Genomic DNA, 23236 nt, shown 5'->3' with positions numbered 1-23236 from the left:
CAAATGGGATAACTGGATAATGGTATGGCGGGGCCAAGGAGTGGCCAGCTGAAGCTGAGAGCGAACGGCTCATTTTTTGTAAGCTCAGAGTAAAACCGTCAGCTTTAAGAAGACAAAAGGCAGGACGTACAGTGCCGCAAACCTACTAGAGGGGTGTGGCCTTTCATAGTATAAGGCCATCCACAGGGGAACGTACAAACTGGAATATTCAGGCCCGGCATGCAGGAACATATGCAGAAATAAAGCGATACGACCAACAGCATACTTTAGTTTTGAGTAATGTGGAGCTGGAATTTTCGCAAGTACAGTTGCGGAAATGCAGCACTTCCGTATTCAAGCGACCTTCAAAATCACTTGCCAGGGCATCTTACAGCGGCCAAAGCAGTACGACTGGAGAGGATAAAGGGCATTTACTCCAACAAAAAAAGGACCTCCAAACGGGAGAGCTAAACGGAAAAGCAGATCATTAGCTCATGACGCTGCCTGTAGCAGGTGATTGTGACGAGTGGAGCAGCACAGGCTATATCTACTCGTGCCGGAGGCAGTTGGCAGGTTTTCAGTGCATTCACTGTAAACGCTCTTATCACATAAACGTAGAACGCACTCGGAAATTCTTGATGCATCAGACGCTCTCCACACACCGAATGGCTCTCCCACTGGTCCACTGGACAACCTACGGCCTGGTGCCGCTACACATCGCGCTTAGCCGATGAGAGGCTAACATCTGAAATGTCATATTCAGGTCTGTATTATAATTTATTTCAATAAATTACCACAGCTTGTGCCACGACATCAGCTTCCCGAGATAAAAACCAACTCACCTTACCGGCCACCTCACACCCCGGGGAGCCATACCACAACCACTTTGCTGTGATGCCCTATAATACTCGTAGAGTCATAGAGACAGTTACTTTCATGAATATTATCTTGAAGAGATAGTCTGCAACGCTTTTTATTTATCCGTCTGCGTTCCCAGTACAGGCAGACGAAGCAGGAATGAGCATTACGAGGCTGAGCCCGTGAACAGCTACAGAAAAGCTCTGCTTCCAAAGACCCATTAACCAGAAGCTTTTCAATTAATACATAAAAAACAGCAAACTGGGTAGGCTCTGAGAAATGTGGTAGGAAACATGACTGAAAAGCAGTTGTCCAACGCTCGTGACCTGCGTGTGGCAAGCCTCGTCGATGCACGATGCACTGAAGTCAAGGGGTGTCTCCAACGCAGAGGGAGGTGGAATTGAAAAAGTGCATGGAAAATATTTAACAAGACCAAAAAGCATAAGCGCGTTTAGTTTCACACAGGACAGCATGCAGATCCCGCAGGAAACCTCGCCGTGCTGCAAAGCTGCCAGTGCGCAAGGGCAGGAGAACACGGCGAGGGTATTCAGGTTTTGCCGCCTCACAACATTATTCAGGTCTGGTTTCAAAGCAAGCGGTATTGGCAGGTTTCTTTCATTGCATTCAGTTACTTTACTTCTTTTTTTACCGAGCCCTCTGTTTCCTTTCATCACCGCCGCAATGGCGCTCCTTCCTAGGTGGAGGCTAGCGCCCTGCTGGGCATTCTCATTATTAGTCTTTGTCATCGCTGGCTTTATCTTTCCTTCTTCACATGCAGGTTCGTGAAGGTGCTCATCTTTTAGGAAGCAGTATTTCTTCCTGCTATAATGGCACTGGATAGTTCACGTGGGCTCCCCGAGCAGGGTGCTCTGACGGGCATTCTGGCGCGAAACCGGCCAGTCTATTGCTTTGATTGATTCTGCACAGTAACCGATGGCTGTAATAATTGCTAGGTTCGATGTTTGATGTAGATGGGTACAGTTTGTTTAGGCACGGTACCAAATGTGGTCACTTCGGTGAAGGCGCCGCCATCCTGACGTCTGCGTGTTTCTTGGGTGTTTTTTTCTTCGCAATGAAGTGCCATCTCCTCACGTAACGGGTCTGAACTTATTTATATGGATCCACCATTGTGGGGGGTATTCGTGAACGGGTTTGAGGTTGTGCAGCCCCCCCTGCCCGTTTTCTCTCTTCCACCGTTTGCGTATGTTCGGTATTGACTTGCTTTGTACAATTTTCCTTCTCTAGCTCCGTCCATTATGCGCTTTTGACCGTTTGTGATTGCTCTGTGGCTTCAGCCGCCGGCTCGAACGCGGACCAAGTCTGCACGAAGCTTTTGGATATTGTTGCGGTGGTCGACGAATCGGGCTCCATTGGCACCACGAACTATGCGAGAGTGCGTTCCTTTCTACAAGGTTTCGCTCAAACCATGCCTCTTTCCCCTGACGATGTCCGCGTGGGTTTGGTTACTTTCGGAACCAAATCCGTGGTTCGCTGGGAACTCAAGGACCCTACGGCTCAGGACGTAGGCTTGTTTACAAGAGCAGCGGCCAAACTGCCTTATGCAGCAGGTTCCACTTTCACGCACCTTGGAATTAAGGATGCGGGGGACATTCTTTTCAACAATAAACGGGGAGGCAGGGAAGGTGCGCCGAAAATGATTTTGCTCATGACGGACGGCGCCAGCAGTAGGAGATCACAAACTTTAGCCGCTGCAGAAGACTTACGCAAACGCGGGGTGATTTTTGTAGTTTTGGGAGTGGGTGCGGGAGTTAACTCTAGTGAATGTCGAAGCATTGCAGGCTGCACTAGCAACGATTGCCCCCGCTACTTGCAGTCGAATTGGGAGAGTGTTGGCAACCAGATCACCGGCATCATTAAGGCTGCATGCGTAGACCTTGCAAAAGATGCAGTATGCAGCGAGTGGAGCGATTTCGGGCCTTGCGAGGGGGAGTGCGGCACAGAGGGGAGGCGGATTAGCACGCGTGTAGAGATTACCCCACAGCGGCCGGGAACACCACCGTGCCCTACCTGTGAGGCTCCGCAGGGCCGGTCCTGTGCTGACCAGGCTCCTGGGCTTATTCGAGAGGAGCCGTGTACAATGCCCGCCTGCAGAGCTGATGCGCATTGTGGGGAGTTCGGCGCCTGGTCCGAGTGGAGCGCCACTTGCGGGTCGGCAACGCGATACAGGGAGAGGGAGGGCTACGAGAATCCACCTGCTAGCGGAGGTGGTCTGTCTTGCCTTGAACAGAACCCCCCAAAATTTCCAAAGGAGGTAGAGACTGTTCAAAAAGTCCCTTGCCCAGTTCAGCAACAACCCGGACCCTGGGGTAACTGGTCGGACTGTTCCGCGACATGCGGAGGCGGTACAAGGCACCGCGAACGGCAGGGCTATCCTCAGGAAGGCGAGCTCCATGGGGGAGAGACGCTTGAAAAGCAGGGTATATCTGTACGGGAGACTGAAGCGTGCAATGAAAATCCATGCCCTGTCGATGCAACATGTGGTGAGTGGACTGCTTACAGCGCGTGCACGAAGGTTTGTGGCGGGGGCACGCAAGAGCGAAGAAGGGAACCTTGGTTAGATAATGCTCAACATGGCGGGCGATCGTGCATGGAGCAGCACCCGGAAGGTCCGGTGGAATCTATTGAATGCAACACGCAGCCTTGTCCTGTTGATGAAGTCGTCGGCGAATGGCAAGGATGGGGTCCTTGCAGCGAACAATGCGGCGGTGGAAAGCAGGTCCGCTACCGCGGGCCTAGCATTCAGGAGGCTCGGTTTGGAGGAAAGACCATCGACGAGCAGAACGACAGCCTCCCTGATGGCCAAAAGATTTTAACATCCGAGGAGAGAGCGTGCAATGAAGTACCTTGCGGTGAGTAGTCTAGGCCGTCGCGCAACCGGTTAAGATGCTTTGTACAGGGTCTAGGCTTCTGCCTAGACGAACGCGAAATAGTCGCTGTTCCGTGTGAAGTCTTCGTGTTTGAACCGTCGGGGACGTGTTTGGCAGACCACTTCTGTTGACTTCAAGTGGAATTGATGGGAGGTACCTCCCCTCATTTCTATGCAACTCATCTGTGAGTGGTCGTTTGCTGTGCATTTGACCTTTTTTCCAGGCCCATGCACACTTCCTTTCACCGAATGGACCGCCTGCCAGTCATGTTCCGGGAGCAGAACACGGGAATCCATGGTGGCTTTTGACTACGACGACCAGCGGTGCTTGAGCTCGACACATGAGGAGGAGAGCTGCGCGGCGCATTGTGGAGAGTCTTCCAGCGGCGGTGGCGGTGGAGGCGTTGGGGGGGGCGCTGGAGGTGTCGGTGGAGAAGGTTCTGGAGCTGATCAGGGGGGAGATGGGAGCTCCGGGGAAAGCTCGGAAGAAGAGAAAGAGGAAGGTCGCGGTTTTCCGACAGCAGCAGTGGCAGGCGGTGTAGCTGGAGGAATCCTGGCTATCGCTGCAGGAGCTGGTGCTTTCTATGGCATGTGAGTCTTTGGATAGTAGCTTCGCATTATTCTATAGGCTCCTGCGTGAAGGGCTCGTGCTGCTATCTCGCCCTGCCCTGCTTTCCTTCTGGCCAAGTGTGCTTCTAACGATTTCTGTCATTGACTGTTGCTCTTTTTTGCAGGAGCGGTGGAGCTGCTAGCGCTGCCGGTGGAACTGCTGTGGAGGTCATGGGGGAGGCAGGCACAGCTAATCCTCCTGAAGTCGAAAAAGAGTCCCTTATTAGTGCAGGCGAGCAGTCAGAGATGTGGGCGTCGTAACGGAAAACCACCACCTTGCGGAATGCGTTGTAACGCGCAAAGGTTTACCCATCGCGGAAGCACTCACCAGGCTTCTTAGCTTGACGTAGGCAAGCCGCACACAATGCAACATGCCCTGGTTCTGCCGAAGGCGCCCTGTGCGAGGCTATGTAAAGTTGGAGGAGCAATTATGCAAAGTGCGGTGTGCTGACAAGAATGCTGTTCCACGTGTCCGCTTGCGGTTTCTTCCTCACTTTAATCCCAGTCTCTTCCTTTACCTCTTCCTCCCGCTCGTCGCCTGCCCCGGGAGTCTAGACAAACAGGGAGAAGCTGCAGGCCTTGCTGAGAGCGAAACTGGGCCCCTTCTGCTGGGGCTGTACAACGCACCTTTTCCGGCACAGCATCAGACAGCTGCGTTTGTGGTTTTGGTACTGGGAGGGTCGGTGAAGGACGTGCTTCTGCGGCGTGCTGGCATCCCACCACAGCAGTAGTGATGCGTGCACCAGGAAGTAGTTGGGGTAACTCACAAGCATCGGATTACTTGGGCATTAAAAAGGCGATATGGGACGCGAACACTAGTAACAGGTTGAAAACTTCAACCCGCCGTTGTGGTTTGACTTGCAAAAAGATCGGCAGGAAGCCAAGGCTTTGCTACACAGGAGTGCAACCACGCGCAATTCAGTGGCGTCATGAGCATGCATGATGGAGGATGCGCTTGCATGGGCTTCGTTCTGCGTCGAGTTTTTCTCGGGAACGAAGGCAGAGGGGTGCATTGGAGGCGTTGTGTACTGGATCTTTACGTGATGTTGAAGCATTTGCGCTCCAGGACTTTTTGTTTGGTACGTAGGTACGCAGAGTGCGAGGTGCATGCTCGGCTACACGCGCAAGTGATTCGACATTTCAGATAAACTAATTGACGAACTACTGCCTTCGTGGGGCCTGCGTCTTTTTTTACCGTCCTACGTGTACTTGGGGAGGAGCGATGTGTGAAACAGTTTTGGGGATTGTCACTGCGCCCGTTGAGGCGCTCGATTTGGCAGTACCAGCGAAACCTCCTTAATGCTTTTGCGGGTTACCGAAGTGTACTATGCTTTGTCATTTCCTCCAAGGGGGGCCCTTACGGCTCTCCAAACTGCCTCATACTATAGGTAGCTTCGTAGATTGCGTACATAGCGGTTGCTGAACTGTGGAGTTGGTTTGTTAGTTCTTAGTTGTGGAGAGGTGGAGTGAGCGGGTGAATCTGGACAGAGCTATACTACGCATTCACCATCTATTCGCCTGTTTGTTCTGGTGTTGGGCATGACTAGGCATATTGAGTCACTAATTACCTTTTGCAAGGTTATGTTGACCTGCTGCGGCAATTCACTCGTTCCCCAGTGACTAGACACGCTGGTATCCATATTACATTCCTGCCACTCCACGAAGTCAGTGGCCCCCTTCTTGTGCTCAATTTGCAACGAACGAGGTGCCATGAATGCAGAATATACTGGGCGAACCGTAGCCTGTCGAGGTGAACCTTCAGAACCATCCCTGTATTCTCCCCTGCGATTCCTAACGGCGGAGGGGAAGAACTCCGTACGGTTCACAAACGGGCTTCATAGAGCTTGTATGGATTCACCTAGAGGCAAGGCAGAATAGCAAAACCTCTATATTGGCAATTCGCGACGTCGTGGCCATGTTGATAAGACCTCGACTAGGCGCCGATTGTGGGCGGTCCAACCAATGGCTCGCAACTTGGTGCTACTTCCCCCGATGCCGCGGAGCTGCTTCACAACCTGTAGCACGTAATTTCCCAACTCATTATTCAAGAAGCGGCATAATTTTTAAACAACGTCTGCGAGACGGAGCAGTATAGTGCCGTCACGGTTGGCGACCCCGCAAAGCTGAATGGGCGCGGCCCCTGAAGGCCGCTTCCTCAAGCTACTTCCCCCCTAGTGCTAGTCATTTCACATACTACATCCTACGCGTTTCTGAAGCAAATGGGCAAATAACAGCCTAACCGTTTGCTATATCCAGGATACACTCTGCCAGGAGCCGCCAGCTTCAGCTGTGGTGCCACTGCAGAGGGGGAATAACGACGGACTTGGACCGACGGTTAGTCGGCTACTGTGTATCAATATATGGAAAATAGGAACTTCCTTAACTTGGTGAAATGATGACGAAGATAAAGTATAGAGAAGCACTGTTTTAACAGACAACACGTCTCCAAGCTACACTCGCGACTGAGCAGCCACAGGCGCCCACAACCCACCGGCAGCTGCCTGGGAAGTCAGCAGCAATGAGCTTGCGTTTTGGGGCTTTCTTGATCCCACAGAAGAGTTGTAGTTAAATATTCTAAGGCACTGCCACGCAGCCGCTTCGCGTGATTCCGTTGCTGTTTCTGCTTCTGCCGCTGCTGCCGGACAATCGAGGGGGTGAGAAACCTGGGTTGGTTGGTGGGACACGCAGCTGAGCGGGGTCAGCAGCACCAACGGAGAAAGCAAACAACCAGTATAGGCAGAGGGTCTTTTGCCTCGTCTGTTCTGGTTGGAAGCAATCAACACTCATCATGATAGCTGGGGACGCTCAGCAGCACAGCGACTCTCCCTCCTGTGCGGTGTCTGTCACTGCTGGTTATGGCGCGTTTGCTCTGGTTGAAGGGACGGAAGGTTTCCGGTTAGGAGATGATCTGGAGCCTACACAGGTTGTGCACATCGCCTGTCACTGCTGCAAAACCGCAAACACATTAATTTGCAGCAAAGGGCCGGACGGTGCTTGGCTGCTGCGCCACGCTCCCGCCACGGCTCGTACATTGCCTGCTGCTTCTGGTCGTGATATTGAAGATCATGCTAACCCTACCCTGCTTGAAACTGGAGGGGATCTTGGACATGGAACTGGCGGAGCCACGGATGGAGACAGCTGGGCCACGGATCCCGAGAAGAAGCGGGGGCAGGAGGGCTCTGTCAAAGTAGCCATGCATTCGCCATCCGACAGTAGCAGCCAGCAAACAAGTGGCAGCTTGGGTGAAAAAGAAGGCGGTGACGTAGGCGCTCCACAAGAGCGTCAGCCGGGGGCTCTACCTCGAGAGGCTGTTCAGCCAGTAGCGGCGGCAGCAGCTGTGGTGGCAGGAACTTCAGTCTTGGCAATAGCAGCGCCGGAACCGAAGCGCGATGCTACCAAGGCCACCAGTAGGTTGCGCCTTTTGGCAAGGAACTCGAATTCTTCCACTTGCTCCTCGTGGGAAGGAGACCCTCGGGCAGTAGATGAGCCCTCCAGCCCCCCGTTGGGTGTCCCGGTTCCCATCCAGACTACTCCTAATAATAAGTTCACACCGCCGGCGACTTTAAGTCGAGAGCAGCAGAAAGATCAGCAGCAATTGTATCATCCGGGGACGCAGAAGGCATCGAAGGCAGTGCTCCCGCAGCAGCATCCAAGTGCAGCTCGGAGTTGTAGCTCCAGCAGTCGTAAGAGTCAACAGATCCATGAGGAAGTGATTCAACAAGGCGTCGCTGGAGTGGATGAGCATCAGCATCACTGCAGTGGCTGCAGAGACACTCGGAAGAAGGCCCACAGCGACGGGGAAACCTCTGAAGGCAGCCTGAAGCTGGCTGCTATCAAGGAGCTGCAGCAGTCACCGAAGCCAAAGCAGCCGCCTCACCTGGAGGCAGTGCCACAAGGAGCTGAGGGGGAAGCACGACAGTGCACCGCGACGGGCAGCAGTTGCACGGAGAACGGCGGGAGCAGCGGCAGCAATCGCAGCCATAGCAGCAAGCAGGCACAACAGGGCTCCACCATTGCGGCCATGGCCCCCTATATGTTAACGCGCGAGTGTGAGGGGGACGGAAATTGTCTCTACCGCGCCTTCTCGGATCAGGTAGGTGATTTTCTCTACCCGGGCGGAGGGTGTCCTCAGTTGGTAGATTGGCCCCTTCTGCGGCGCTGGAGCTACAGGTGACCTCGTCGAACCTCGCGTGTTGAGTTTTCCTGCTTGTTTTTAGTTGCTCTCTCTTCATTTTTGCAGCTTTACGGGTCTCAGGAGCACCACTTGTTCTTGCGAAGGCTTGCTGTTGATGTAATGGTGAGGCACGCTTCAGTCGTCAAAGGCACATGATGCTGAAGCGTGGTTAGACTCCTCAGGTGTCTCGAACTCTTTGCGGTTCCTGTTCCTATGCAGTTGAGATGTAAGGACACCTTCGAGGCCTTTGTGGATGAGAGCGAGGGCCCGTTCGAGCGATGGCTGCAGACCAAAAGAACCTATGGAGGTACTTGCCACCCATGGCTAAATTTGTGTGCGCGTCAGAGTCCCCCATGGGAGGACTAAAGAAGTTCTGCAGTCCGCGTTGCACACTATGGCATAGGCTGTAAGGGAGGGCTTCGTCTCTCATTGCTGAGAAGAGACTGAAGAACCAGAAGAGAGATACGAGTGTCAGAGGCACCAGAAAGCAACACCGGGTTCCGACGCTGGCATCCTGAGAGATGCTTACCACTTGCGCAGGTGTAAACGTGATCTGTGGTGGAGCGGCCAGGAGGTCGGAAGCATCTATCTATTTTTAGGCCTTAGGATGGCCATTTTAGCCCCTTTGGTTCCCCTTACAGTTGTTTGATTCTGCGGAGGGGAGCACTTTCTATCAGCGTTAGACTGCCTGCCTTCGTGTTTGCTGCCGCATGGCTTGGGATCGCTGATGATGTGGCGTGTGTGCAGAATGGGCAGACTACAGGGAGATGCACGCATTATTGCTGCTGTTTGGCACCCCAATTTTCGTCTTTGACGAACACCTTCAGTTACTGCAGGCCTTTGAGCCAGATGCAGAGAAGAGGAGGCCTCCAAGCCAAGAGGGCGAGATCCATACTCCTTTCCGACTCATGTGGCACGGAAAACTAGGCCACTACACTTCAGTAAGCAAACCGGAGAGAGAACTGACTAATGCGCACTTTATGTCCACTTGTTATTCCCAATGCCGTAACTTTGGGGGCATCCGCGTAGCCCAGGGAAGCTGGCAGGACCGCGAGGGACAGAGGTGTCTATGGCAACAATTTGATCGAGAGTGTGCCAGTGGTTATGTTGTGATAGGGTGTCTTCCAGCTCGGAAGCATGTGCAGTGGTGCTGAGTTTTTTTACAGCTCCATTACGTGAAGGAAGGCTTCCCGATAGCTCGTGGACATACGATTGGCGAGCTGGAGGCGGAGGGATTAGCACGTCTGGTCCTGTCTGTTGCCTCGGGAGGCTCCTCGGACAGCTCAGGAAGAGATGTAGCTTCCAAGTCATCCACAGACCCTGCTGGGACCCCTGCGGGTCTTGAAGAGGAGGCCCTGGCTGAATGTCTGCAGGTAAGTGCACAGGACCTGGCCGGCATCGCAGCTGAGCAGGAGGTCATTCTTGCTACCATAAAGAAACAGCGGCTGCAACAGCTGGTACCGCAGACCACGAAGATTGTGAATGAGCTTTGGAGAGAAGCAAAGAAGGAGCAGGAGGCCTGGACGACCCGCATGGCCAAGGGCGTGAGGTGTCCTCCATTGGTACCGTCTGCGATGGACTCATCACAGCGCCACAGCATGGTTGGGAATTTCACGGAGAGGCGATTAGCTCCTTCAGCGGTGGCAGCATCTGCAGAAGCAGCAGACAACAGCACTACAAACGTGCACGCGTACGGCCACTCTGGCAGAGGCTACGCGGGGTCCTCTGGTGTCGCAGGCCCTCCTATAGGTGCGCCCTGTGCAGGAAGTGGGGGGTCCCCTGGGGGGGAATTACAGCAGACGGGGGGCCCTCCAGGAGGTCTTTGGCGTGAAAACCGCCCTGGCCAAATTGTCAGATATGACAGGCCGCAGCAGCAGATGTGGCAAGAGCAGCTGCGTGTGAGGCAGCAAGCTTCCGTTACAGCCTCGCCGCCTATAGCGTGCCACAGCCAGGGACCGCCGGGACCCGTTCTCATCGCATCTTCAGTTGGGCCTGCTCTGGTCACGCCTACAGCGCAAGGGCTACGTGTGTCTACAACCCCCAGAAGCTTTGCCTACACTCATCATTTAGCTCCCCACAATGAAGTTGTTGAGCAGCAGCTTCACTACGTGCGACTGCCGGAAGGCCGACTTGTCCTGGCCCCCAGCGGGGTCCTCGGACCCGCTCGGCATGCCACGCTTCAGCAGCAACGTCAGTCGGGCCAACAGCCCGCGCAGCTTCTGCCTGCAAGAGCAGCAGCTGCAAACGGGCAGCGGCAAAGCGCCAGCAGCAGCAGCAATAGCCAAAAGGACGAGGTTCCCTGGTTCGTGGGATGGTTGGGCAATGGCAACAAAAGTCACGGAAGGTAACACTACCAGTAGTCACAAAAGCTTTAGCGCTGCAGGTTCCAAGCAGCAGTGGCAGGAATAACAGCAGAGTGAGGGCTGCAAGATAATGCGAAGACAGCGTTGTGGCGGCATCAGAAGGTCTGTGTGCGGAGACGCAAGCAGCGGGCCCAGAGGCAAAGCCGATGAATCAAGAATGCGAGTTAATGTCCTCCTGCGTAGTGCAGAGTCCTCATTACCACCGTTGACGGCTCAGGTTAGGTACGTAGAGGGAGCAAACAGTGCAGTGTGCAGTTTGCGGCAGCCAGCAGCCTGCGCAGCGGAAGCAGGAACAATTGGGATGCTCATATTCGCTGCTAACTGGGGCCTGTGGGAGGCGCCCTACTCTACGCTCCCCAGAGGGAGTCGTTTTTATGACAACTCCTCGTAGGGAGTGGTTGAGTGTTCACTGCTGCCGTAGTTCCCCTCTGCATATGGCAACTGCATATGGCAATTTATATGGGAGTACCTGCTTGAGCAGGTGGGGAAAATGATGCTTGTTTCCTCGAGGCAACTGAATGCCACATCAACGCCAAAAGTCGACCAATGCAGGCGTGGCCTAGCTGGTCCCAGAGACACAGCGTTGTGCTGTGGATGGAAACAGTGGCGATTTTGTAAATCCCTGTTGGGTAGTTGAGTTCTCTGGGGAATCAGAGGCCCCCTTAGGGGTCCCAAAGGTGACCGAGCAACATGACGGGCTATGCGACGTTACGCTTCGACCAAGAATAACTAATAGCCGCCAACTTGTCGTATTAGCTTCTCCACAAAGACAGACTCTGGGGCTTCGTGTTGCAAGTTGTCCACGGCATGCTGTTCATGAGCCTCCTGCTCGAGTTGTTGGTTTTCCGCCTCAGCCTGCGCCTCTTGCATTTTGCGAAGAAAGTACATTATACCGAGGGAAACCATGACCAAAATGACGAGGGGTTGTCGCAACAAATCCAATATGCTGAATCCCCCCTGCGCCGGGAGGTACCGAGGAACCCCTGTGGGTCCCACCTTAAGGGGCAGCGTAAGGGGGACTAGAGTGGAAGGCACCAGATATTCATTCAACAGATACACCTCACTGCCGCCGGTGCTTGTCGTGACGATCCGGTACTTTGGGAAGATCAGCCCCGGGTGCAGCACCTCCAGAAGGTACGATCCAGGCAGCAGAGGCGGGATACGGAATTCGGCTGAGGGTCCAAATGACCCCAAGGGAGAACCGTCCACACCTGAGCCTTTCCCGGAGGCTCCTCTGCTGGGGAACGCCGGTAGCACGGCTGCACTTCCAAGCTGAATCCCGTTTAGGGCAATTGTGAGGCCTGCCGCCTGTGAGGGGTCGCAAAAGATGTGGCCCCACACCTCCTCGCGGTCTACTCCCATACTCCCGCTATTTGTCGAGGCGTCTGTGGTCCGTAAGGATCCCAAGGTTGCCAAGAGGCAGAGGAAAACCACTCCGAGAAGTCGGCGGCACCTCATCGTCCCATGAATAACGAGGCGCAACACTGGGGCTTGTAGATGCCCTCAAGGTTGTTTCAAATTTTCGGCAAAACACGAAGCACAGCGAGTCCCTTAAAGTAACTAGGAGGTCTCACTAACCACTTTCGAGAGGAAGACGGGGAGCGGAGTAGCCGCCACGAGGATCCCACAAAGATAGCTTGGTAACTAAGCCGTGGCCTGGGGGTTGACTAGGAAGGCGATTAAATAGCCAAGAACCTTTGAAAGAAGGGGAAAACAGAAAACCAACATTCAGAAGGGACTTCCCCAGTTGCGACCGTTTCGGGGTCCTGCGTGGACAGGCGTTCCTCGGGGCACCCTAGTACTCTCAACAGTGACTACCCGTGTTCACAGTCTTGTCTTTCCTTCTTGCCATAGCTGAGATTACTATTTAGTGTGAAGTAACTGGTCAGCTGCATCTCTGGAGAAGCGATGCTCTGCATGCAATGGAAAACCGTCAGTCAGCCGCGACGCAAAACGCCAGTGCTTGTATAGTCTATCTTTCAGCCGTATTTGGTGGATCATGCCATAGATTATGCGGAAATGCTTCTTGTTCTTTGGTGTATGGCTACGAAATGGGGGGAGAGACGAAGCCACCAGGTGATTCCGGGTGTCCGACGCCCCCAACTGGTTAACGAGTTATACTGTGGTGTCCCCCTTCCTCCGCTAATTTTCGTGAAATTGGACAGGGACAAAAGGCAGAAATCATACGCCGTTTGTAGAGTGTAAGTAGCGGCACGAAGGGCAATCAAAGGGCTCTCACATAGATTGAGAACCTTCGATTGCACTCTGATTGAGTACGTTGCTCAGCATCTTGCACAAGGCAAGGTATTCTGCAGAGCGTTCCACTTTACCCTATGCGGAGCTGCATGAAAAGTTAAAGGGGTTGGCATTCCGCTTATCAGCAAAACACAAAGGTGCAGACAAAAAACGTCAACCAGTTGTATCCAACAGCACGGGAAGAACAGGACGCAGAAGCACAAGCACACGACCGTACAGTCGACTGGACATCGGCAATCCCGCTAGCCTCAGCCCTGAGTGCGTTCGTTGATCAGAGTGAGCCCACTGAACATAGCTAACTGCATTTCCGTGTAGACCAAGGCAACCGGCACCGCCACTGCAAGCGACAGCCGCTACAGAAGTTACTGAAGTTGCAAAGCTTTGTCTCATGCTTTGCTCTGGATGCGCCGCATGACGTCAGTGCACCTCTCACACGCAAATGGGACTTCCGCAGTGGCCTGCCCAGAGGCATCCGTCCCTGCTGGCGCATTTCCGTCGTCATGCTGAGAGGAGTCTGCAGGCCCTTGAGACTCCGAGACTTCGCTGGTTGAAGGCGCAACCCTCATCCAGCACCTGCAGAGAAGCAGCCAGCGAGCGAGAGGCGCTGCCCTAAAACTGAAGAAGAAATGTCTATAGATTACTCGGACAACCTAGCGCATTAAATTTTTGCGTGAGCCACTGCCGATGTTTGCTGGCGAAGATCCATCTTCAAGGGCAGCATGCGAACCTGACTGACCTCTGGCATCTCGGCCCTTGTGCTCTGTACAGCTTCATACACAAACCCGAATGCGAAGCATTCCCCTCCACAGAAGCCAGCAGGTTCTCGTCAAGTTGCTCTTCCTTGGGAGCCTCGACGGGGATCCTAGGCATGTGAAGTTCAACGCCCGAACACTGGAGTAGCCACCGGAGATCATCAACGTATGAACGCATCGGTTGTGGTGCTCCATTCTGCCCCAGGAATGGCTTAGACAATGGAGCCGGCCTCAGAAGCTTAGACTGCGGCAGCAACCGCTGTAGATATTCAAACATCGCCTTTGTCTGTGTGCATGACCGCAAGCACGATATCCAAAGTTGTACATGCGCGCCCAAATTAAGCAATATTTCCCTCTTTTAAAACAACGCCTACCCCAGGATATTCACAAAAAGACAACTCTCCGCACCACAAGCTAGATGCAGTTAACCGCGAGCTCATGGCTCTCCCTTGCTACATATAGGTGCTCACCGGAGCAGTTATACTCAGCTTCAGATCATTTAGCGAGCCAACCCGTGGTGACCCCACGTGGCCACAATTCTGCAGCTGCCGCGCTCTGGTAAAGAGGCCGTGCATATCTTGGCGCAACGGCAGCAGGAGACCCCAGAGCTGCTGCGCCTCCGCCACAGCGGCGGGCTGAATAGACAGGTGCATACGAGGCCACCCTACCTGCAACAGGGGAAGCCGCAGCAGGCAGGGAAACCCAGGTAGGAGACGTTCACGGGTACATGTAACTTGACAGGGCACAAAAGAGAATGCCCAGAAGAAGTGAAGAAAAGCGTGTGCACTGGAACGCACGCCAGTGGCTACCAGTAGGCCACAATAGACGCATCAAGAATGGAAGATAACATACGTGAAAGACAGAGGTCAAAGGACCGCAGAGACCGAGAGCATCTGCCAAGCCTTCGCCCTGTGGGCCTAAAGCCGCCATAATCTTGCTGCTGCGGTGAGCAGCCAGCGCTTCCCTGAGCGTTTTGGGCATTCTGAAAAATACCTCTTCAGCCAGATGGGGTGTCAGAGGAGACACGAGCTGTGTCAGCACTAGCAGCACCATAACGAGCACTGTCTGCGCATGCAGACGAAAGAACAAAACACAAACATAAAGCTGCTTCTAGTTTTGTTTGAAGATCTAGTGAAGAAGCCCAAGAGGCAAGAACCGGGGGCGTAGGCCGCACTCGTGCACACAGACAAGCAGAGAGGGTGAAAGACAGACGGCGTTGCTACAACCCTGACCTGGCAGCTGCGTCTACGATAGCCTTTAGGATGGTCAAGGTAAAGTCTGTCCCTCGCTACTTCAATAAAAGTGGCTGACAAGTCCTCGGAGATAAACCGAAGCAGCAAACGCAGGGCCTGTAGCAAAGCAAGGGGATGCAAGACAGCTGAGGCGCGATTCATCTTCAGCTGCAGCAAACATTTCACTGGTTGGGGACATCCCGTCCACTAGCACTGGCCAGAGCGCTAGCGCTCTCACCTGAGAGCCCTACCTGAGAGCGCTAGAGCTCTCAGGTGGCTCTAGCGCCACCTGCAGCAGGAGCTTTGGAACGTTTCTGTGCAAGTTCAGTGGCAGTAAATGAGTCTAAGCCTCTGGCCGTACCTTGTTGTGCTGGAAAACCTCGTAGGCCTTTCCCACATCGTCCACCAACGCCTGTAGTCTCAGCAGCATCCCTATGTCAAAAAGAGGGAGTTCATTTAATGGGAGCGCGTCCTAAGAATACGCAAAGAGCCAACCATCAGGTCAGGCTAACGCCACCCGCAGAGGCAGCAACTACTCCAACCAACAACTGAACTGCCGGGAGAGAGACGTAGCTGCCCTTAGTAGGGCAGCTACGTCTCTCTCTAATGCAGGTAGTTCTGCTGCTGGTGATGGTGACTCTCCTGCAAGCTCAGCTGCAGCCACTTTTGCTTTTTGTGCTGCCACCTCACCAGCAGCAGAACTACCTGCATTAGAGATATGCTGGTCTCATCTGCCCTGCTAGGGGCAGCTACGTCTCTCATGCCGCTGGCGCAGCTCCACCTGTTGCTTACGGCATTGATGTCGAAGTCCTGGAGTGAGCCAATGAGGTACCTGAATGCGTTTCTGAGCTTGATATAAGTAGTACTGGCTGCATGCACTACGGTGTGTCTGCTCTGCTGCTGCTCTTCCGAATCTCCAGGGCATGCCATGTCTCCTCCAAAGTCCAGGGCGCCCACAAACAGACGCAGCACATCGGCGCCGTACGTCACCGGGCCATCTTTTCGCTGCCTCCGTACACGCTGCAGCTGTTGCGGTTGCGCAGAGGGACCGCTGTGTCCATGGGGAGGCTTTCTTGCAGCAGCTGCTGCAGCTTCCTTTTCAGCAGAGAAAAAGATGTCTGGCGATAGCGCATTCCCCTTTGACTTGCTCAGTTTGTTGCCCTACACCCAGGACCCCGCAAAAGCAAGGCCACACACCTCAACGGAAACGGGTGGCCTAAGCTCAAAGCTTAGTGGGAGTAAGGCAGTAAGTAGCAGCGGCAGTAGATTTGGGATACGTACGGTAGAGTCTAAGACAAACCCATGGGTGACCGCGACGCTGAATGGGAGTTGAGGCAATACTGCGTCGTCCAGGGCTGCCATTGCTGGCTTTTGCTTGTCGTGGAGGTTTCCGTCAGTGCATACTGTTGTTCTGCGTTTCTCCGCTGTCTGTGCAGTCACCCCTTGTGTGCCCTTCTGGCCTTCAGCCTGCACGGTACCAAGCCTCAGTTGTTGGGCTCGCTGACGACGGAAGCCCTCCCTGGCACCTGCGTGGGATAACAAAAGACTTTGGAACCAACCCCTACTTTGGTCTGAGCCTTCTACTACTAAGCAAGAATATCCTTCTGTTTCTTTGACGGGTACCAGATCCTTTGGTTGCCGCGACGATTGCGGTGCTTCCAGCTGATGCACACGCAAGGGCTGCTCGTGCGGGTGATGTTCAACTTGCTGCTGCCGTCGCCGCTGCTGCATCTGGGGAAGATATTTGTTAAGGAAGATGCTGGCGTCCTCTGCCCATTGCTGGACGAATTTATGACCCTTAATCCATGCAGAAGCGGCATCGAACCAAACGTCGAAAGTCGCCTCGCACCACCTCCTCTGTCTCAGCCTGCAAAATGCCAGAACGACTGAAACCTGTACCTTAGCAATGGCAGAGCTATTTCCACTGCTGCTGCTGCCGCTGGTGTCACCGCCGTTGCACCCCGTATTTCGCAACAGTTTAGCTCACTTGGACAGAAGGCCTTCTGCACCGTGGATGGCCGCCTCAGAAGACTCAGCGTACAGCAATAAGTCACTGTCAAGTCGCATACTTCTCCATCTCCCTTCGTCCGTCTGTCCCGGCGCATATGCGCTTTGACAGTGCGGGGCATCCCTGTCTACTTCATGTTGCTCCACAAGTGGAATTGGAAGGCCCCAATGCCTTTGCCGAGAGAGGCACCACGTTGGCGGCCTTGTTTGCAGTGCTGCGCGCATGCGTTCGTATCCAGGAGAGGCGCTTGCTGTTGGGCCTGCTGCAAATGGGGCACTTTTACCTTGTTCTTCCTGCCCCTGTAAGAGTTCCCGGAGTTCTAGCCCAAAAGCGCTGTGGTGTGTTTGGTGCTGCTTCGCACTGCGCCTTAGAGGCAGCCACCTAATGCGCTGCAAATCCCGGAAGATCTCCGGCAGAAGGTCCTTCACTTTAAAGTGCAACTGGGGAGTTGCACGCAGCAGCAGAGGACGCCCGCGGCGCTCATCGTGAGGGAATGGTAGCACAACTTTTTGCTGCAAACGCAACCACACACAAAACGCCCCGCACATCGATAGGCGAGCGGAAAGCGGGGGCCCGCTGCTCAGTACACACATGCAACCGCAGCTGTCAGTAAACGCTGTTCGTGCATCGCTCCGCAAAGCCAGATATCGTTCAGCAAGCCATGCATGCGCCCTTCGCTAGGGCAGGCGGCGTTCTCAAGCACTTACGCTAAGCAGTAGAGCTTTACTGCTGCGCAGATATTCGATGATGGATTGCTCTCCACCACTCAGGGCTTCAAGGCCTTTAAAGGGCTCGCTACCGCTGCCTCCTAAAAAGGTTCCCTGGGGTCCCACAGGACACAACAGCGGGGCTCCTACCGCAGTTGCTGCTGCTTCATCCCCCAGGGCGGGGAGCAGCGGCACATTTACATGAGTTGTGGGATCCGTTGACTGTTGGACTAGGAGACCAACGCCCTGCCCTGCACGCTCACCTGAGGTTAACGCACGTAAGAGACAACAGCGTGCCACGGGCAATGATGAATGTGACTTGTTAACCGTGCCGCAGGCTTTATTATTAGGAGCAGTTAGCCCCCTGCAGCCGATTGTTTCCGTTATTGATACACAATGCAGTGCAGTTGTGGTCAAGCGTCTAAGCTGGCTAGGCCAGGTGAAGAAAAATCGATCACTCGAGGCTAAGTGCGGTCTATGTGTTCACACACAAAGGCGATAATCCTCTTGGGAATGCGCGGGGGCCACGTGAAGGATGGAAGTCCCCTTGTCATCTTCAACAGCGGGATCCAACAGGACGGGGCAAGTCACTCTGCTCGCAATAGGATGAGCATACCTGAAGAAGACGCACGCAGCGAGGGAGAGGCCACATGCTCCACAGACAAGGAAGAAGTGCAAAAGAAAATCTAGTAGCTCCTTTTGTTACTGGCAAATCCTTTAAGTATCTCCATCCCCTGCGAAGTCAGCGGCAGAAGGCTTCGACAGCGCAGCAAAAGCAACAACAATCAATTGTGGCAGTTTGTACAAGATGCAAATTGATTGCAAATGTCCGCTAGACACATTGGCGCACCTTTGATGCTCCAGGCAGCTCCCCGGGAGCGTTCCTATTTGGAGCACATCCCAGGGCTCCCCTGCACCCTGAAGAGCCGCCAGCAGGCGGTTTACACACCTCTCCCCCACTATCCATATTTCCTCATCTCCACCTCGAGGCCCTTTTAGAGAGGCTCTCAAGACCGCGTAGTGCGTAGAAGCGGAGACAGCAAGTGCCCTGTTAGCGGGGATTGTGAAAGGGGTGGTCGTCCAGGCAACGAAGAACCAGGGCATCTCCTTTCCAGTGGGAAAGGGCTTGCCATCCTCTGAGACTGGACGAGGGCCTGTTAGCAACAACTTGAAATAGAGATGGTCTCTGGACGTTGGCTTCAGCACCACCTCGCTGTCTGAGACGGTGCTTGCGCTGGAAGGACTCCAATATACAGGGGAACGCGACAGAGAGACTAGGCCCTAGACAGGAGACAGAAACATGAGAGGCACACTGGCATGTTCTCAACCAGCCCATTTGCCGCTCGCTGCCCCACCGTTACATGTGTCAGCTTATGGCTGTCGAAGACGCTAATTGCGTTTGTGGCAGTGTATGTTTGCGACTAGATGCGTCTTTCTCCCGTAGCAGCTTTCTGCATGCGTCTCCCTGCTGGTGAATAAATATCTGCCCAGAAAGTCGCTTCACTGGTCTCCACTATGCTGCTGCCAAGGCCCACGCTGTTCCACAGAAGCGCAAAGAGCTGCAGCTCGTGGACCTTGAAGTCGCTGTCCAGAGTCTTGTAGGCAGAGTCCCAATGCGCCCACACGCCAAAACTGCGCACGTATATGGCATACAGACACACGAACTGATAGATACACGCATTAAAAGACTAGTATTAGAGCGCGAGCGTCTTCATGGTTAGTGGCAATACAAGGAGACGAGAACCGGTGTGGGAAGAAAAAAATAGGGGGGGCTGGGGGGCCGGGGGGAAAGAAGGCGAGCACAGACCAGCATAAGGAAAAACCAGCGAGACGCAAAGCAGTCGTTACGGTGCAAACTGCAACGCCCTAAGTCAAGGGGAGGCAATTACTGCAAGATACACCCCAGTGATTATCTGCACAGTGACGGCTGAGAAGACACTTGCAGGTTCAAAAAGGGTGCATACGCATGCATGAAACTGTTAAGAATCTAGCAGTGAAGCAGATGCGAAGGGCTCGCTGTCAGGATGATCTTAAGAAAGCGGCGAGGCAAGAGACGAGCATCCAAGTATAGCGCGAATCACACGAACAACACAGTTGTGGGAGACCGAAGGAAAGAAGCAATGAGGGAACATCAAATAGCAAATTAGCCGTTCTGCTGCTTTCAGCAGTAGCTGCTGCTCTTGAAGCCGTTAGTATGCGGCGCACCGTTGAAATGCATTTTGCTGCAGCGAAGCAAAGTGAAGAGCAACTAGCCGAGCTCTGTTGCGCAACTCCTCGGACCCAGCCTTGCCCAAGAGGCCTGTGCAACTGTCGCTTCTGCCTACTGTGGTGCTGCCGCCCTTGCAGCCGGTGGTGGTAGCTCCTCCAGTGTTTGGTTCTAATTGGACAACCCCTGTTGTTTCAGTAGGCTCTGCTGTGGCTGTTGGTGCAGTTGCGCCACGGTTACTCGCAGCAGCAGTTGCTGCGGCTGCTCTGAGCTCTATGGGCAACCCGTGACAATCCCACCCCGGAAGCATATGGCAACAGCGGCGTTGCAACAGCGCAGCTCTCACAGCAAAGTCTTTCAAGCACTTATTAACTGCGTGGCCCATATGCGGCTCCCCATTAGCATATGGAGGGCCGTCCAACAGCAGCATGGTGCTATCGCTGCTGCCATCATTGTTGCTCGGCGGAGCTACTGCAAACCCAAGGCAGTCCAGAACTTCATCTGAAGGCTTGCGCCTCCTCTTGTTGCTGCTAGTTGAGTTGCTTTTCTGGTCCTTCAGGTGCTGTAAACATTTGTTCATGCACCAAATCTGCAGGAGCAGCTGCTTGTACGTGTTGTGTCGCTGCCAAAGCCGTTGCACCGCAAGCTCAGACTTCCATATATCCCCGCGAAGGCGCAACGACGAACGTGGTAGCAGAACGGTGGAGGAAAACGCGTGGGAATTGTTGCTGCTGGTGCTGGAGTCTTTGCTGCTTGTGCTGCTGGGAGTGCGAGCTGGACGGCAATCCGCATCTGCAGAGCCTCTCTTGTCGATCTTTGACCTAAGGCCATCATCGTTCCCTTCGAATCCGACTCTGCATCCGCAGGAGTTTTTAGGGTATGTAGAGTTGAGGAATCCAGCAAGGGCACTTCCAACGTCGCCGCGCCCGGGGTTGACCCTGATGCGGCCCCCACTTGAGATAAAAGGGCTCGCCTTATGGCTGCCTGCTCCTGGACAAGCTACGAAACTGGTTGTTGTGCCGTGGCCTACTGGAAGTCGTGGCAACAGGCTTGAAGCAGAGACACTGAAAGGAAGCACCAACAGTAGGAGCAGGGAAAGCCCCGGAGAAAAACGCCCAAGGCGCCGATGCTGCGAATTCAGATGGGGCTCACCATAGTGTTGCTGCTGCTCAAAGGCTGATAATAGGGGCCCCTCTGCTACCCACGGCGAGGGCAGCCTTCCCCTTAGGCCCATCTGCCGAGTCACTGCCGACGGGGGCCCTACATCAAGTACAAAGGACAACACTAAGCCACAAAATGTCAAGGGAAATGCACGAAAGGGCTAGAAATGCTTTGAGAAAGGCATGAGCTCAACTACGAAAGTATCTAACGGCTAGCTCACGCACAGAATTAGCAAGACACTCTCGAGAGCGTCGGGGCTGCCTAGGCTCGTTTGCAAAGTGTAGAGGAGGGTTCTCAACGTACATCCTAGCATCCTTTACAGCGTGTTTTCGTGCAGTATAGGGACTCAAACACTGAAAATCTTGCTTCAGTATTTCCGACTGTCTTGATTGTACACCCGTGGGGTGGCGTCCTGTGTCCACCCTGGGCGTTGCCGTTCCGCAACGCTGGATACTTATTAAATACACTTTATGCAAAATGGAAGGACTGCGAGGGGTAATAATGATCACAAAAAACTACAAGGAATGGCAAGTAAGGGACTCAAGCCTCATTGGAATGGCGTAGCCTTAGTTAAAGCTGAGATGAAACTGGAGTGCTGATGCGCGCTGAAACGAGACCACGATCATACATCCGAATACCATCCTGAGCTGCAGTCGAGCCAAAATGCTTAAGGCAAGAGTCTCTTAAGGCCATCTGACGTCTCCAGACGTCCTGGGCACAACGGCCCACAGGCCTGTGGCTGGCGGGGAATAGGCCGCATGACATGAGTTGCTGCGCATTTCGTTGCAACTAATGATGCAAGGCGCCTTCTCATGCGTGCACGGCTAGACCGCCTTCTGGTATCTGCACTGAAGCTGTGGGGAATTGACACAATAGTGGTACTTCTGTGTGCGTGCAAGCTGCCTACGAAGGCCACGTAGTTGTTCATGAAGTTGTTCGTGAACTAACGTCGGACAGACCAGGCTACGCCAGGCTCCACAGCAACCCTTGCGTGTGTAGAGAACATGCCAGGAAGCCGAATCACTACACAATATCACACAATTAGTACTGGCCTATCATTTCCAAGGACGAACTTCTACTTCTAGCAGTGCCCACTCTTGAGTCCAAGCTCCTATCCAACCCAGAGTGTTGGTGGCAAACATAGACACGGGTTGTTAGTGACAAACAAAACCGCAGCAGTCAGAAACATCATCAGACGCCTGACAGCGTCCCCAGTATTCGGGCTGCTTGGTTTCGAGAAACCCTTCTTCCTAACAACCGGCGCCAATGACACAGCAGTTGGGATGATCCACTCCCCGCAAGCCAAAGACTCGAAAAATCACCAGATTATCTCTTCCTATTCTCACCTCTTCACGGAAGGAGTATACAGGTATCCAGGAGGTGAGAAGGAGCTCTGCGTGGCCTGGTGGGAAGTAACACAGTGCAAGCATTACTGATATGGCAGGTACTTCACCGTTCAAACAGAACATCAACTCCTGACGAAGACTTTCCGAGAATAAAATACTGCCGGATTGCGCAATACGACTTCGCAGTCAAGTACATCGTGCGTGCCACCAACGTAGCCGCCGATGTACCTTCCCAACATTGCAACCAGGCATTGTGTTCCGTAACTGCACTTGCCTGCAGTGGAACCTGCTTCCCTTCTAATTGCATTTTCTTAGTCTTTAAATACTCATGCGATTGTGGTTCTTGCTAAGCTTGGCAATTAACGGCGGGCTAAGAACTATTGCATAAGCGGCGGTCTCTTGTGGTACCACAAGAATCGTAGCATCCGCCCATCACACGGTTCAGCTTTGCTTAGCAAAGATGTTTGGTGGAAAATGCGCAGCCATAGTTTAGCTGGCCATGCTGTAGTTAGCACAACGGTGGAACGAGCGGTTAGGTCCTTTTGATGCCCAAGGATGCGCCCCTCACCGCAGGAGCATCTCCTCGCAAGCATATTCGGAATGCTAGCAGCTACAGCCGCAAACCACACTTAAACCTAGACTCGTCCAGAGTCTTCCGACATATGAGCGGATCTGGACGGATGTCTCAATCGATTTTA

At 53.8% G+C, this 23236-nt stretch overlaps 4 protein-coding genes across 4 annotated transcripts; 2 read left to right on the top strand and 2 right to left on the bottom strand.

Annotated features, from left to right (window-relative positions):
• Positions 1 to 1808: 1808 nt before the first annotated feature.
• Positions 1809 to 5064, top strand: EAH_00011900 (microneme protein 2, putative; the record flags this gene model as incomplete). The annotated part of the gene is made up of 5 exons (XM_013394793.1): positions 1809 to 1812; positions 2133 to 3707; positions 3949 to 4315; positions 4459 to 4581; positions 4839 to 5064. 5 exons carry the CDS (start codon positions 1809 to 1811, stop codon positions 5062 to 5064), a joined length of 2295 nt encoding a protein of 764 aa, XP_013250247.1.
• A 2057-nt stretch (positions 5065 to 7121) lies between these two features.
• EAH_00011890 (OTU-like cysteine protease domain-containing protein, putative) lies at positions 7122 to 10855 on the top strand (the record flags this gene model as incomplete). Its single annotated transcript, XM_013394792.1, has 5 exons — positions 7122 to 8426; positions 8574 to 8630; positions 8727 to 8814; positions 9255 to 9448; positions 9674 to 10855. The coding sequence occupies 5 exons, from the start codon at positions 7122 to 7124 to the stop codon at positions 10853 to 10855; spliced, it is 2826 nt and encodes a 941-aa protein (XP_013250246.1).
• A 744-nt stretch (positions 10856 to 11599) lies between these two features.
• Positions 11600 to 12232, bottom strand: EAH_00011880 (hypothetical protein, conserved; the record flags this gene model as incomplete). Its single annotated transcript, XM_013394791.1, has 1 exon — positions 11600 to 12232. One exon carries the CDS (start codon positions 12230 to 12232, stop codon positions 11600 to 11602), a length of 633 nt encoding a protein of 210 aa, XP_013250245.1.
• A 1280-nt stretch (positions 12233 to 13512) lies between these two features.
• EAH_00011870 (isoleucyl-tRNA synthetase, putative) lies at positions 13513 to 21497 on the bottom strand (the record flags this gene model as incomplete). The annotated part of the gene is made up of 15 exons (XM_013394790.1): positions 13513 to 13669; positions 13863 to 14122; positions 14349 to 14546; positions 14731 to 14943; positions 15111 to 15227; positions 15472 to 15582; positions 15903 to 16271; positions 16422 to 16636; positions 17402 to 17630; positions 17826 to 18088; positions 18317 to 18441; positions 18676 to 19106; positions 19361 to 19457; positions 20031 to 21291; positions 21413 to 21497. The coding sequence occupies 15 exons, from the start codon at positions 21495 to 21497 to the stop codon at positions 13513 to 13515; spliced, it is 4131 nt and encodes a 1376-aa protein (XP_013250244.1).
• Between the last annotated feature and the right edge of the window lie 1739 nt (positions 21498 to 23236).

This window comes from Eimeria acervulina, genomic scaffold (assembly GCF_000499425.1).
Source record: "Eimeria acervulina Houghton genomic scaffold, Eah_scaff64, whole genome shotgun sequence".
NCBI lineage: Eukaryota > Apicomplexa > Conoidasida > Eucoccidiorida > Eimeriidae > Eimeria > Eimeria acervulina.
The sequence above is the reverse complement of the archived record's forward strand: the minus strand, read 5'-3'. Positions and strand labels throughout refer to the sequence as shown.